The sequence below is a fragment of the Lepus europaeus genome, chromosome 11, assembly GCF_033115175.1.
Source record: "Lepus europaeus isolate LE1 chromosome 11, mLepTim1.pri, whole genome shotgun sequence".
In the NCBI taxonomy this organism is placed as follows: Eukaryota; Metazoa; Chordata; class Mammalia; order Lagomorpha; family Leporidae; genus Lepus; species Lepus europaeus.
The window spans coordinates 66,848,741-66,864,220 of record NC_084837.1 but is presented as its reverse complement, the minus strand read 5'-3'; the positions used below and the strand labels follow the sequence as shown (position 1 = coordinate 66,864,220).

Here is a 15,480-nt window from a genome sequence, read left to right as displayed (position 1 = left end):
AAGCCTCCTCCCCAGCTCAGCCTCGGGGCCCATGGACAGGTTGACCAGTCACAAAGGAGAGAATCCACAGAGCGATCTCATCCTACTCCCTGTCTCCCATTAAACAAAAACCCTGGGCCCTGGCCATAACTCTAAAGCTCTGTTTTCTACCTATTTGGTCCCACAGAGCCTGTCCAGGTGCTGGCTTTTTGATAGGATGGGAATAGCTGAGCTCTGGGCGGTTGAACTGAGGCTGGACATGCCCAAGGTGCCCAGGTGGTCCTTTCCTGATCCCAGATGTCCCGCCCTTTCTCCCTACCATCATGTCTTCAGGATCCTGGGCCCCTGATACTAATGTACCACTTGATCCCCCGAGGGCATACAGGGGGCTTCCAGGCCAGGCTGTTGGGGCCACCTGGAGAGAAAGGTGGGCATACCTAATAACCACTCCTTGTGGATGTGGGTAACCTGGAAGGATTTACCCAGCAATGTAGAGGCAGTATGTTCCCAACAGCTTTGAAAGGGAGGCGCAAGCCCAGGACAGGGCGGTGAGGCCCCAGGCAATGGCAGAACTAAGGAGAGAACACAGGGCTGCCTGCCTCTGGCCCCACGTGGCCACTTTTCCAGCAGAGTGGTGGCCCTGCGGTTGGGAGATGAGTCAAGATCATTGAGATTCCAACCTGGTCCCGAAGGAGGGCTGAGGCGGGGAATCTGACTCCGGCACGATGTGCTGGTGCCAGAGGGAGAAGTCTCCCACCATTCCTCGGGCCGGAAGAACCCCGTCTCCCCAAACCTTGGTGGGGCAGAGCGCAGGTCCCGACAGGGCCCAGGTCAGCCTCAGGATAAGAGCCGAGGCTCAGGGTAAGTCCAGGATTTCCCTTCAAAAACCTGGCAGAGCTCAGGGGCCCCCTCGCGGCCCTCCCTTGCCCAGAGCGCCCAGGCCTGTGGCCCCGGGAGAAGCCCTCCCCCCCCTCAGATCTGACCTGTGGCCGAGGCCTTGTCCCGGGTCCGCGACTGCGGATTGGCTCGGCTCCCAGCGGGGCCCGCGAAGCCGGCTCGAGTCCTGCTGCCTCCCCTGCTCTGCGCCGGGGCGGGCGGGGCTGGAGATGTAGAGGGGACGGCGCGTCCCGGCTCTTCGGCGCGGCGGGGCGGGGCGGGGCGGCACCGAGCGGGGCGGGATAGACGTGGCGCTCGGGGGAACCGGGGCGCGCCAGGTGAGACGGCGTGGGCTCTGCGGGCCCAGGGGAGGGGAAGGAGCTCGGCGGGGATGGCTAGGTGGGCGGCGAATAGCCCCAGTCCCGCGGGACCGAGAAGAAGGACGCGCGGCCCTCCCCAAATCCTCTCCACACCGTCGGGTCTGGCCCCCACGACCAACAGGACCGGCCAACCCCACCCACGCCACCACGGTCCAGCCCGATGTCAAAGCCAGGCATCCATTCATCCTAAAACGCTCTCTCCAAGGTTCCTGTGAGACCCCGGGGGTCCCGGAGCCCCGCGAGCCGCGCCCACGCCAGGCCACAACCGGAACCGCATTGCCAGGTTTGCGCTGTGAGTCTCTGGGTGCTGGGCTTCGGGGCTGGGCAGAGAGGAGGGGGTCTGAGGGCTGAATTGCCAGGGCGCGGTCTGAGACGGTTGGCAGTGACTGGAAGCGGGGCGGGAGGGTGGAGGGGGGAGCACCCCTGACCCGGTTTGTCCGGTCACAGCAACTTGGGCCTTAAATGAATTAGGAGAGGAGTGGGGGTTGGAAGGGAGCCTCGCGGAGAGAAAGGGGGCGCGCTTTTGGTGAACATCTGGACCCAGGTCCCTCCGTCCTCGCACCCGGGAGCGCTGCGTGTGAGGGTCCGCAGGAGACGGCGAGCGGCGCCCACTGCCACGCACGCACCGAAGGTAGGCAGCAGTGGTCCCGTATGGGTGGCGGGGCGGGCAGCGACTATGATGTGCGGTCCACGTGGGTTTGGAGGGGGCTTGAAGTGCAATCCCAGCCCCGGCCCCTAGGGGCACACTCCCCGCGGCCGCCCCGACCAAATCCAAGTCAAGCGAGAGTTCTGCAAAGCAGAGGTTTAATGAGAAACTAAGAAGGCAAGGAACACCTGGTAAGGCCGTAAACGCTGCAGAGTTTATAGCCACCGACTCTTTATCCCGGCTTGGCTGCAGTCTGGGAGGGCTGGCGTGCGAGATCCCACACCCCGGAGCGCCTCGCCCACACTAGCCCTTAATGGGGATCCTGTGCCAACTCACTTTTCAAATGTTTGTCCTGTTTTGCCACTTCACTCCTCTTGTAGAGCAACAGCACGAGGACACATACACACACACACACACACACACTCCTTTCTTAAGAGAAAAGTCCAGGATCCCCTTGGCCAGCCACCACTGTGAACTTTTAACAGGGTCTACTCCAACCACAGAAAGAAATCACCACATGTCAGTAGGCCAGCCTCAGAGCTCCTGGCAGTCCACACATGTCACCTGTTCCCCCTCTGTAGAGAATTGCAGTCCTCACTCTACCGGATCCAGCAGATGGCAGAGGTGGGCAGGGAGGAGAGTTCTGTCCAGCTACAAGAAAGGCTACCTGGCGCTCACAGAACTTTGAGTGGTGGAGACTGGGGCTTGTGCTAGGCTGTGAGCTGAAAGGCCGTACCTTTATTTCTTACTCACGCCTGGTGTACACACGGAAACCTCACTGCCCCCTGTGGGAGGTGAGGGGTGGGTAAGTGTGTCTGAAGTGCAGTTCCACAGGAGGGAAGCCTTCAGTCGTTAAAGGGAGTCCAGAAGGTGGCACAGTGCCTTGCTTCACCCCCAGGCGAGTGAGAAGGGAAGACCCCACGGTGTGGGAGTGGCCCACCTCAGGTATTGTCACAGAGTAACACAGGTGTCTGTGTTACCCAGAATGAGAGTCTTGTTTCTTCTTGTTGTGTCTGTGTCTCTGTTTGCGTAAGCTTGTGGGTGTGTGTTTGGTTGCACCTAGTGTCTGCTTATTTGTGTCTGTATACACTGTGTATAGCAGTCCTGGTGGTGAGGTAGGGGAGCAGTAAGTCAGGTTGATGTTGGCATGAGATTTTTCTCAGATTAGAACAAACTCTACTGTCAGACCCTGCCTGAAAAGCCAGGGAGAAAGATGTTCCTGAGTGAAATACACTTTGTAAGAAAACCAGGATTGCTGGGGGTGGGGACTTTCCATTGCAGTCCCTCCTCTGTTCAGTTTCATAATGGAAATCAAATTAGGATGAGAATCATAAGTCAATTTTAAACTAGGCCATATAGATTAAGAGAGACCTCAATCTTAAAACTGAATAAGAAGAAATTAAGCAAGTCCAGATTTTATTCACCAACTGTCTTTTTTTTACCTTAGTCATCTTTAATAAATATTTTTGGAGGACTAGAAATAAGTTAACAATGTCCTGTACTTAAGATACAGAAAAGCTTTTGTTAATGTTTCTTTGAAGTACTATGTTAATAGAGATGAGCCAGTCTTGTAAAAATTTTTATGACCTCTTATTAAAATAAATGCAGGAATAATGCTAATATGTGATCTTGAACAAAAATACATTATATTATTTGCTTGTATTGCAAATGTGTGTGTTCTTGCTATTAACACATTTGCTTTGCTTCCTACCTTATTAGCCAAGACATCCTACACTTTATGTACTTTTCCTCTGTAGCCTTCATATAAAATATAATGGCTTCAATGTTGGTGTCATAAATTAAAAACTTTTAGACCAATAAGCATCTGCTTTAAAATAAATATCACTGTCACGTATTTTACAAAATAATCCACAAACTCGTAGTTACTCATCTTCAGCTAGGGTTGAAATGTGTGTTTAAATGTGAACATTCATATTTGGGTCTTCACTAATTTTGAAGACCCCAGCCATTGGAAGAGACTTTCTGAAATTGTCTGAAGTCACTAAGAATTGACAGGGCCCACCAACTCCTGCCGTACAGTCCTCAGCCCCCAGGGGCGGTGCCCCTCAGACAGTGCTGAATGAACCAGCATGGGGCAATGAGGAGGCACAGCTCCCTCCTGTGTGGGAAATCAGAAGCAGGTGCTGTGAGGGATGGTACTCATTCATTTGATGCAGAGCCCGATTAGTATATGCTGCTCATGAGGGATGCAAAGATGGGACGATAAAGTCCCTGCCCTAAAGGAGGTTAGAGCCTAACAGGGAGACAGATGTTCAAACAATTAGAGTACAGTGCCATTGTTGTGAACATGGAAGCATGTTCAAAATGCCATCGGAACCTTAGAGGTGGGAACTTCTACCTTGGCCCAGTGGTGTCAGAGGAGACTTCGAAGAGGAGGTAACACAGGCTGAGACTTGAAGGGTGTAAAGGTGTTTGCCAAGGCTCTGAAAGCATTCCAGGCATAGAATTAGCATCTACAAAGGCAGGAAGGCTTGAGAGAACATGTCAGGTTCAGGCAGAGGCAACTAATTGAGACTGGCTATAGATTAGGCTGAGCAAAAGATGGAGATGGAAAGATAAGTGAGACCAGATCTCAAGGCACATTATCTGTGATAGTAAGAAGATTAGATCCCACCCAGAGCAGGGAAGTGAAATGGTGATATTAGCTTAGTAGAAAGATTATTCTGGCACCAGGAAAGAGATTGTGGCTGAATTTGGGCAGAGACAATATGAAAGGAAGTCTGTGGATAGTTCCAGGACATCTTTTGAAGGTAAGATGGCCCTGGTATCTGGCCTGTTTGATTGATGGTGCCAAAGAGACAAAGTTTTTGAAAAGAATAAAAAGCAAGGTAGAGACAGTGAATCCCATTAGCACCTAATAACTGTAGTGCAGTTGCTCCTTTTGTGTTTGTTGCTAAGGAAGGAGACCTCCTGGAGATACTGGGCACCAGCAGCCATGGGAGTGGATAACATTGCCTAGGGAATGTTAAACTATGCTGAGAGCTGAGCTAAGACAGGGTCCTGGAAGCATTTACCAGGGAGGAGGAAGAACTAGCAGAGGGTCTGAGAAAAGAATGGCCCAAGGCAGGAAAAAATAGTGTCATGGAGATGCTAGGAGGAAAAGTTTGAAGAGTATGGTCTCTAGCGTCAAGTGACCGGTTCTCTCAAGCCTTCCTGCCTTTGTAGATGCTGATTCTATGCCTAGAATGCTCTCAGAGCCTGGACAAACACCTTCCCACCCTTCAAGAGTAGCGTCTCCAGCTGCAGGGGTGGAGAGGGGTGAAACGTACAAGCTACACGCGTCCCTTTGGACTTCACATCTAGTGTTAATGGGGAAGGCAGGGACGAGGAGATAAGGCGGTGAAATTACTGATGGAGATGATTCTTCCCAAAATCCTTGTTATGAAAGGGAGTAGGATAGGATGGTGAGGGAGAATGTTCCTTTTATTTGTGGGTTTTTAAAAAGATTTATATATTTTTAAATTTATTTAAAAGGCAGTGTTACCGAGAGGCAGAGAGAGAGAAAGAGAGAGAGAAATCTTCTATCTGCTGGTTCACTCCCCAATAGCTGCAGTGGCCAGAGCTGGGCCAATCTGAAGCCAGGAGCCAAGAGCTTCTTCCGGGTCTCCCACGTGGGTGCAGGGGCCCAGGGACTTGGGCCACCTTCTACTGCTTTCCCTGGCCATAGCAGAGAGCTGGATCAGAAGTGGAGCAGCAATGTCTTGAACTGGTGTCCATATAGGATGTCGGCACTGCAGGCTGCGGCTTTATCCACTGTGCCACAGCACCAGCTCCTTATTTATGTTTTTGAGAAGGAAACTATTAAGGATATCCTCGGGAGGAGCCAGCAGAAAAAGACGTGGAAAAGCTATGAAGGGGAAGAGGGACAGCCAAAGGTAAAGCCATGGAGAAGGCAGGTGTGGAACAGAGGACTGCAAAATGGAAAGAAGAGAGACACTGCCTCCTCTGGGCTGGCAGGGTTGAACAGCGAAGAAACAAAGACTTCATGTGAAAACTGAGACACGGGGGTTATGCAAGTTGTCCAAAACACAGGATCTAAAGTTAAAACTGTGTCTCTTCGCCCGACGTCATGCTGTGCTCCCAGAGGCAGCATAAGGAGTGAGCAGTTGGCAGGTGAGGGGAAGGCTGGCGGCTGGAGTGTGTAGTGGGAGAGTCCTACCGCTGGACCCAGAAAGCACACAGAGATGATCTTATCCAATTAACATGAGGCAGCCAAGAACCACGGGCTTGTCACTTCCTGTCCAGTGTTACGTGAGTCGGTGAGAAAGTGGAACTAAACCCAGAACTGACCCCAGCCCAGGGTTCTCTCCAGGAAAGACTGGAGAAAGAGGAACATGGAGTAATGAAATGCTGCCTTCTCTCCAGCCTGGTAATTTGTCCCCAGCACGATCCTTGATGTGTTACACACACAATCTCATTTCATCTTCTGAATAACCCTATTGGGTGACATTATTATCTCCATTTTAAAAGAAAGCTGGGTCTCTGCAGAAATCAAATAAATTGCAAGAGGCAGCAGGAGAATCCAAACCCGTTGGAACTGAGTCTCAAGCTGATCCTTTCCTGCATCACGTAACAAGACACTGTGCAGTCCGAATGAATGACGGAACCTCCTGGGCAAACTGAGACCCCAGGGCAGCCCAGATCAAAGCCGGGAAATGAGCAGGACTGGGACCGTTGACTCCAACAGACTTCCCCCCACGTTTTTACATCTCCAAAACTGCGATGAGTCTTGCCAACAGTGACTGTCAGGCTTTCATTCGCAATACGTTTTTATTCTTTGTGGTACATAAAATAGTTGTGTATCTTGCAACCCCTTCTGTCTGAAATTTAGCTAAACATAGTAAATTCAGGTGCAGTTTCCCCAATATCCTGTAGGCAACAGGACAAACTAGACTCAGATAAGCTCTGAGGTTAGGGGATGGCTGAGAAGGCCAAGCCAGGGTGTGAGCAGTAACAAGGCCTGGGCATTGGAATGGAAAGGAAGGGCCAGTGTGGATGACATGTGGCCTGGAAGGACAGCCGGCCCCGGCTCTGTGCTTAGTGGAGGGGAGAGGCCACTTCGCTGCTTACCCAGGTGAACTAAATCAAGCTCAGTTGTTCTGGAATGGCCGGAACAGGAGCTTGGGGGCTTGAGAAAGCTGGACGGGCCAGTGTGGGCAGTGCCAGGTCTGGGAATCCATCCTCTAGTGACGCAGCTGGATTATATACTTAGCAGAGCTGTCTGGCCTTTGTTCCTCTGGGGACGGAAAGCCAACCGTTTGGTCCGCTGGGCCCTCTTTCACCCTTATGCCGCCACTTGATGGTAAATGTAGCTCTTTTTATGTCTGTGATCTATCTGCTTGTTCGATAGGCCCAGGGGAGAAGAAAGTACATTATTATGTATCTTAAGAAAAGTCTCAGAAGAAACAGGTAGTGGAGGCAGTGCTACAGGGGGCCTGGGGCACCGAGACTGATTGCCAAGACCCTGGTTCTGTCACAGCCGATACATGGGGAGCTGGATGGCTGAGAGCCGTGGAATGGCAGTAGCAGGGAGCCTGGTGAGGCATCGGAATGCAGGCTCCAGAGAAGGGCACCTGGTCCACCTAGTTCTTTGCTGTGTCCCCAGCGCCAAGGGCAGTACCTGGTGCTAGAGGACACTCAACAGATGTCCATTGTTGTTGTACAGCGTGGCCTCCCTGCACCCCCTCGGCAGAATGGCGGCTTTCGGACACACGTTCCCCTTCTATGCTGGCACCAAGCCAACCTTCCCAATAGACACCAGCTTGGCCGTCATCATCACCATCTTCCTGACTGCACTGGTCACTTTCATCATCATCCTGCCCGGCATCCGGGGCAAGATGGTAAGAAGCAGCCCCATCCCCGGAGACCTTCTGACTGCCACCAGACTCAGGGAAGAGACCCCCTTTCCCCTCCACACATACAGTGGAGAGCTCCCCCACTCACTGAGTCAAAAGATAATTGCTGAGCACCTACTATGTGTGCCAGACACTCCAATCTCAATTAATCCAGTGACATTGGTTGCCAAATGCCTCGCCTACCCCTGAGACTGGCAAGAGGAAGGAAGGGTGGGCTTGGAAGGAAGGCACTGCTTACTAACCCCACTCTCCCATCCTGTGACTCAGAGGCTGTTCTGGCTGCTGCGGGTGGTGACCAGCTTATTCATCGGGGCTGTGGTCCTGGGTGAGTGCCAAGCACAGCTGACTCGGGCAAGTGCCTCTGGCCCATGGGGCTGCCTCAGCAGCCTGCCTCTCCTCTCCCTGTGTCCCCATGGTGGTCGCTGCTTCAGGGTGGCCTCCACGCGCTGCCTGCCTGCCTCTCCCACCACGGCCTTAACCCTTTTCCTCTTACCCTAGCCCCGAGGGGTGTGGCCATACTGGGTGCCTCTCCTCAACCTGTCTTGCGTTTCTACCCAGGGGAGAGCAGGCCCAAATGAATGTCTGTGGGGAGAGTGGCTCTAGACAGGAGCAGAGGAGATGGGGAGGGCTGCCTGCCTGCCTGGTTTTGGTGACTGGGCAAACAGGAGCTGTGGAGTCTCTGCTCAAGCCATTGGTTTGCCTGGTGTGGGTTGGGCTGGTGCTTCCTCCCCCACTGCCTGAGTGACTCTCCCTAAATGGGGAGTGGGGAGTATGACCAAGTAGGCAGCCCACACATACGATTGGCAGGCTGCCCAGGGCCCAGGCCCTGGACTGGTTAGCAGGTATACAATTAGGACCCAAACAGACACGGAGCCCTTGTAACGCTCCTTCTGACTCTAACCCAGTAACGCCCAGACCTGCCTGAGTTCCCATGTGTTCAACTCCCAACCCCCAGCTGTGAATTTCAGTTCTGAGTGGTCTGTGGGTCAGATCAGTACCAACACAACATACAAAGCCTTCAGTTCCGAGTGGATCAGCGCCGACGTGGGGCTGCAGATCGGCCTGGGAGGCGTCAACATCACGCTCACAGGTGAGGGAGGGCTCCTCCTGGGAAGGAGGGGACAGCTGTGCTCTGTGTCTTTGGTGTGGTCTCAAGAGCTAAGCCTGCACGCGGGCACCCAGGGTGAGCAGGAGGCGGGGAGAGGCAGGAAGGGAAATTCAAAGCTGCCTTCTGTCAACAGAGGGAGCCAGCTCCTCTCCTTCTGCCCAGTGCGAGTGAGCCCCTACCCAGGCAGATGCCCCCTGCCTGCCCTTGACTCCTTGCTGAACATAGCTGCCCCATTCCCCAGGGACCCCAGTGCATCAGCTGAACGAGACCATCAATTACAATGAGGAGCTCACCTGGCGCCTGGGCGAGAACTATGAGGCGGCCTACACAAAGGCCCTGGAGAAGGGGCTGCCAGACCCTGTGCTCTATCTGGCTGAGAAGTTCACCCCACAAAGCCCGTGTGGCCTGCACTACCCATACCGCCAGGCAGGACGCTATGTCTCAGCCATGCTGTGGTGAGCATGGGGAGGGAGGGGACACGGGTTCAACCTATCTTGCCTCCGCTCCTGTGGGTATCTCAGGCGGGACAGGCTGGTGTCCATCACCACAGTGCTTGACTGGGAAGCCCACAGGCAGAAACCCCAACTTCACACCTTTGGGGCACCCTTGGGCCCCTGAGCCTCCCTCTAGGACCCTCCAGCTTCCCTGGCAGGTCAAGGAGCCTGGGCCACCCTCACTGGGCCCTGGCTCTCCAGGGTGGCATTCCTCTGCTGGCTGCTGGCCAATGTGATGCTGTCCATGCCCGCGCTGGTCTACGGGGGCCACATGTTGCTGGCCACGGGCATCTCCCAGCTGCTGGCCCTGCTCGTCTTCTCCACGGTCACAGCCCTCAGCCCGCCGTGTCCCTTGCACCTGGGCACTGCTATGCTGCACACTCACCATGGGCCTGCCTTCTGGATCACCTTGACCACAGGTGAGACACCCCCTACAGACGGGCGCCAGAGGGCTCAGGGCCAGGGACCATCAGGGTGGGGGTCCTGGGGGCCAGTGTGCCCCCTCCCTATTTTGCGGGCTTGTCCTGCAAGGCCCACACTGTCGGGATGGTGGGGTGACGGTGGTTCTTTGACAAGAAGCACTGGAGACAAGTTTCGGTGAACATGTCCATTTATTAACAATTAGCCACAAGCTTTTAATGGGCAGGCATTTAATGGGAGGGTGAGAGCCAACAGGCCGTAGTAGTCCAGGGCAACGCTAATTCTATAGGATAAAGTCGATACTGGCGCCGCTATGCTTCTCCAATCAGCTTGAAGGTCATGTAGCCTATGTAGCCTTCCAAGTGGTCCTTATGGGTCTGGGCCGCACTGGGGAGTTGTTTACCTGATTGGCAATTACAAGGCCCTTCAACAGGAAGCGCGGGGTGGGGGTGGGGTGCCTGGGGCTCCTGCTGCCCGCCAGCAGTAAGGACATAGAGTCCTTCCCTGGGGGCATGGGCTAGGCAGTCTCCCAGCCAGGCACAGGATCACCCACACCTCTTTAAGGCCCCCATCCCTCTCAGGTGCCCCCTCTCCTGCTTGTCTCTCCCCAGTGCTGCTTCCTCTCTCTCCTCATATCCTCCCACCTCCTCCTCTTGTCATGTCTCTCATCCCTGACGTCTCACTTCACCCAGCTCCTTCCTAAATCTTCCAAACCCATGTCCCCTCCCACTTCTCCCAAACACCCTCTCTGTGTCCCATTCCTAGGCCCCTCCTGTGTCCCTAACCTGTCCTGCGGTTTCGTCCTCCTCTCCCGTCCCACTGCCTCCACCCCTTCGTGCCCTCCCCTGCCGCCTCTGTGCCCTACCCTCTTCCCAGGGCTTCTCTTTGGTTTTCAGACCTGTCTCCCTCTCCCTTCTCTCCCTCTCCCTGGATATAATGTAAAGAGCCCTGGGCTTGAAGTCTAGAACCAGGGCAACAGAGCCACACCAGCCAAATGACCGCAACCTGTCACTGCTCTGGGTCCAAATTACCCTAGGTCAGGGACTCCAGGCCACCCCTCGAGTTATTTGGATGCTTCTGGGGGAAGATGTCTTTGGGAGGGCTTCCCTGTGGCTAAGGCGGAACACCCGTTGCTGTCATCCGCAGGACTGCTGTGCGTGCTGCTGGGCCTGGCCATGCTGGTGGCCCACAGGATGCAGCCCCACAGGCTGAAAGCTTTCTTTAACCAGAGTGCAGAGGAGGACCCGCTGCAGCTGAGTCCCGCGGAAGGGAGCCTCCTGATTCCCCGCTACCGGTCCATGGTGGAGAGTCCGGAGCCCCAGGACATTGCTCTGTTGGAGTCCTCCTCGGAGGTGTGCTGCAGCGAGGCGTGCCCCCGCAAGCCTGACTGTGCCTGCTAATGTCCCCCTGCCCGGCGGCCACCTGGACCTCCAGTCTGGCTGCAGACCTCACTGGGGCCCCATGGAACTGCCAGGGCCTCCCGCAGGGTGAGCTGATCGGACCCTCAGCTCCAATCCATGGACGATGTAGGAAAAGAAGGCTCTACTTTTTGTTAAAGAGAAAACAAAACAAAAGCCCTAAGGTGCCGAAGGGGTGTAGGGCTCACCCTGCTCCCATGCAGAGGCCCAGCAGGGGGCCGCCCGCATCTCTGCACAGCAGCCCTGCCTTCCCTTGATGCTTTGCCTCCTCAAGGTGCCACTCACTGAACCCAGCTCCACCCACATGACCCGTGTGTGTGATTCTTCTGTGACCCATCTCTTATTTTCTGTTTCCTGGGTCCCTTTCATTCTTCCTTCACCTCCCCAGCTTGTCTGACCTCATGGCACAATGCCAGACAGCACTGGAAGGGAGAAGAGACCCAGCTTCCCATTCCAGATCTAACACGAACCACCTGTGCCACTGTCTCTGAATTCAGTCCTTCAATGTGTTAAATAAGATTGTAGGGCTTGCAAAGGATTAAAAAAAACCCAAAAATTCCATTATTGATTTTTTTTATGCCTTGCCGACATCTACCTTGGCTCTCAGACAACCCCAAATGAAGCCCAGTGGAAGGAGTTAGCGAATCAATTCCACTCATCTAGGAGGGTGAGAGCCAACACTCTCTGGGGCGCCTCAGAGGCTGCTGGTTACAGTCGTTCCCCTCCGGCCTCACTAGAGGGCGCCCTCTCCCAGCGCCTTCCCGGGTTGCTCTGGCTTTTGCGGAGAGGAAGTTTCTGGAGCCGCCGCAGCGCAGAGAGCGAACCCCCACTACTAGGCTGTGGCCAGCCCCGCGAAGCCGGCCGAGGGCGTGGCTCTCCGAAAGCCCAGAGAAGCCTTGGAAAGTAGTGGGGGTGGGGTGGGAGAGTTTTGTTTTTTAAACAAAAAAGTTTATTCGCAGTTCACCCCGCATCCCCGGCGCGTGCGGCACCGTCAGACGCTGCCCGCCTATCCCTGCGTGCTGGCGGGCACTGGTTCCTGGCCCGCGTGGCCCCGAGGCGGGGTGGGAGTCCGGAGTGGCTTCACAGGTTTGTGGTGATGCTGAAGTCCGGGGGCTGGAACTGCTTGTCCAGCGCGTTGCTGAGGAAGAGGGGCGCGCCGCCTTCTTTCTCCGGGCCGCTGTAGTCGAGGTCGCGGAGGTCCAGAAAGGTGCGGAGAGCGCTGGGTGCAGCGTAGTGGGCACACACCACTGCCCCTCCGAGCAGCAGGCACAGGATGCCTGCGGCGCCGCCCGAGAGAGAGCGGCAGGGGGAGGGAGGCAGGGATCCAGGTCAGAGCCTGGCACCCCCAGCCCCATATGTTGGAGCCGACCCCTCAGCTTGCTCCCCAGACACACACACACACACACACACCCCACGCAAAAGGGCTTCTGACGCGGAGGGCACCATCCCCGGGCTCGCGCGCTAAGCGGGGCCAGGCACCGAGCCCTTCTGAACCGCATCTGTAAAATGGGCACAGTGGTGCCCGTCCGTCCCCGTGCGCCACGACGGTAGATGGGAACTCATTTTGCAAGCTGGAACGGGCGCGCTAAACCGCTGGGAACCGCGTCCGCACCCGCCGCCTCCCAGCGCCCAGCGCCCAGCGCCCAGCGCCCGCCGCCTCGGTCCCCACCTGTTGCCAGCGTGACCCAAAAGGCGGCGCCGTAGTACGTGACGAATGCCGAGGAGCCGAGGCGGAGCGGGCAGACCGGCACGGTGGAGATGGAGGCGAAGGCGAAGATGGAGAAGAGGACGAAGGCGCCAGTGACCAGGAGCCCCAGGCCGCCGTAGAGCGGGGCCGGCATGGAGAGCAGCGCGTTGGTGATGACCCAGAAGCAGAAGGCCACCCTGTGGGAGGGGGCGACCGTGAGCAGCCGTGCCCCGCGCGCCCCGGTTCCCGCAGCCTCGCTCCCGGGCCGGTGCTACCGCTGCGCGGAGGCCGCGGAGGCGCAGGGGAATCCCCGGGGAAGGGCTTTGCCGGGAGAAGTAGGTTCCCGAGCGCCAAACCATTGCTGGGCCTCTCCGGACTCCCTCGCGGCCCTCCAGATCCTCCCGCCCGCAGTCAAGCCTAGCGCGGTGGGCCTTCCCCCAGGCTCACCACAGCGTGGCCGAGGCGTAGTGGCCCGCCAGGTGGTACTTTTGGTACAGGCCGCAAGGGCTGCTCGGCGTGAACTTCTCCGCTAGGTACAGCACCGGGTCCGGCAGTCCCTTCTGCAGCGCGTCCACGTACTCCTTGGTGTAGTCCTCGTCCAGACGCCAGGTGAACTGCTCGTTGTAGTCAATGGTCTCATTCAGCTGCTTCACGGGAGTCCCTGCGCACAGCCAAAGGACCCCAACAGCCTCAGACAGGAGCGGCTTCGGATGGGAGAGTGGGGGTGGGGCGAGCCCGACGGGAGAGGCTAGCTGGGCTGTGGGCTGTGAGCGGTCCTCCGAGCTGCCCCTGCTCCACTCCCCCGCGCCAGGAATCCGCCTGGCAGCAGCCTCCTCACCTTTGAGCGTGATATTGACACCCACCAGGCCCACGTGCAGACCCACGTGGCCTTGCACTTGCTCCGTGCTGAAGGCTTTGTAGGATGTGTTGGTGAACACTCCACCCACGAACCATTCTCCGCTGAAGTGCACAGCTGTGGGCACACCACGCGACAGGGGTGGGGATGAAGAGGTGAATTAGCAGAGGGGTGATGGGACGTGGAACTGTGCAGAGACATCAGGGTCTAGGGGTCAGGGTAAGCGCATGGTAAGGGCAGGGAAGCTAAGAACTAGCTGGAGCTGGGAAGAGGCAACAGGAAACCAACCCCTCCCCGCCTCCTTCCTTGGGCCCATTCCACTCCCCTTGGGCTGCACCACACACTCACCCACAATTTCTCCGCCTATGAACAGACTGAGAAGAACTCTCACCAACCAGAACCAGCGCTGCAGGAACAGGCACTCCCATCAGGCCAGGCACCTCCCCAGGGAGTCCCCGAGACCTCCAGTGACCCCACTGCACCTCAATCTCTAGTCACGCGCCTGACCTTTCTCCAAAGGTCAAGCTGCTGGGCATGCTTTTCCAAGACTGCCCTGGGCCACTGGCATTTCTGACGTCCTCTGGCCTGTGCTTCCCCCTCCCCAGCCGCACTTCCCGGTCCGCCCTGCAGCCAGCCACCTTCAATGCCCCAGCCGTCTGGCGCCCGATCTGGCCCCACTTCCTGGTCCAGTCACTTCTGGTTGAGGCTCAGTGAGTCTAGAAGTGCCAGGCAGGCTAGGGTCATCGCCTCCAGAAGAGGGAGGCCCCAGGGCCTGGTGGCCAGGTAAGAGGAGCTGGCAATGCAGATATACTTCTGGGCACACCAGTTCCCTGGGAAACCAACACAGAGCAAGACAAAGAAACCCTGGACCCTCTCAGACTAGAAAAAAATGCACGGCCCAGGTTCTGCAGGTGGAGGGAAGTCTGATGAAATACACTCGGACTTGGGATCCAGTCTGGAATTCTGCGCCTTGAGGGTGGTGCACCCAGACACCTGTATATTAACCCGACACAAAGAGGAAACCTAGTAGCCGGAGCTGCTGGCCGTGGCTGGCTGTCCTCTTGGCTCCAAGCAGGTGCAGAGGACCAACCAGGGTGGGATTGCAGAGTCTGGATGGAGGTGGGAGGCCCCATGGCATGTGAAGCCCAGAATCTGCTCTAGGATTACTGAACTGGGCACCCTGTCTATGCAGCAGCTGGGGACAGGGTCCCTCTCCAGAATGTTCCTGGGAAGCGGTGCTGGCTGCAGCAGCCTTGGAAATTTGCTCTACCTGAGTCTCAGCTTGACTCCTCTTGGAGGCCCTTGACACCCTGATCTGTCTTGGATGCCCATTCCTCCTCCCCGAGCTTCCCCCGCACCCCCTTACCGAGTGACCGCGGATCCCAGGCAAGATGAGCAGGAAGCTGCCAGCAAAGGCCAAGAAGACCACAATGACTATGAGCAGAGGCACGCAGAAGCCGGCCGCATGAGGAGACTGGGGGTAGAACGGCAGCACACCATTCCACAGAGTCATCTTGCAGACGGGCCGGGTGAGCGGGCTGGGGTTGCGGGAACCTTGGGGGTACCGTCAAATGTGAACCCCGCGGCTCCGCCCCGAGGAAATGCAGAGTCCCGTTGTTGTCCCGGAGCGCCCTGGGGTTGGCGTAGGCAGAGCCGGGCCAGCCAGCGAGCTTAATTATTTCTCACTGGTCTTGATGGATTACTTGGCCGGCTCTGCTGCGTTTGGAAATTGAGTGGAAC

At 56.4% G+C, this 15,480-nt stretch overlaps 3 protein-coding genes across 4 annotated transcripts in view; 1 reads left to right on the top strand and 2 right to left on the bottom strand.

The window, feature by feature from the left end:
* DUOX1 (dual oxidase 1) overlaps positions 1 to 1,052 on the bottom strand; it is a 31,378-nt gene extending 30,326 nt beyond the window's left edge. The window contains exon 1 of the mRNA XM_062205825.1: positions 963 to 1,052. The gene's annotated coding sequence lies outside the window, so the exon portion shown is untranslated. The remainder of the gene's footprint in view (positions 1 to 962) is intronic.
* DUOXA1 (dual oxidase maturation factor 1) lies at positions 740 to 11,740 on the top strand. 2 transcript variants are annotated; one of them, XM_062205822.1, is made up of 8 exons: positions 740 to 840; positions 1,441 to 1,527; positions 7,568 to 7,742; positions 8,025 to 8,082; positions 8,713 to 8,847; positions 9,107 to 9,320; positions 9,561 to 9,778; positions 10,926 to 11,740. In XM_062205822.1, exons 3-8 carry the CDS (start codon positions 7,596 to 7,598, stop codon positions 11,177 to 11,179), a joined length of 1,026 nt encoding a protein of 341 aa, XP_062061806.1. In that variant the 5' UTR covers positions 740 to 840; positions 1,441 to 1,527; positions 7,568 to 7,595; the 3' UTR covers positions 11,180 to 11,740. The 2 variants fall into 2 exon arrangements, with proteins under 2 accessions (XP_062061806.1, XP_062061807.1); XM_062205823.1 differs by lacking the exons at positions 740 to 840; positions 1,441 to 1,527 and having other exon boundaries at positions 7,508 to 7,742.
* A 537-nt stretch (positions 11,741 to 12,277) lies between these two features.
* DUOXA2 (dual oxidase maturation factor 2) lies at positions 12,278 to 15,253 on the bottom strand. The gene is made up of 6 exons (XM_062205824.1): positions 15,107 to 15,253; positions 14,089 to 14,146; positions 13,723 to 13,857; positions 13,332 to 13,545; positions 12,867 to 13,081; positions 12,278 to 12,474 (listed from the first exon to the last, which is right to left on the bottom strand). Exons 1-6 carry the CDS (start codon positions 15,251 to 15,253, stop codon positions 12,278 to 12,280), a joined length of 966 nt encoding a protein of 321 aa, XP_062061808.1.
* Between the last annotated feature and the right edge of the window lie 227 nt (positions 15,254 to 15,480).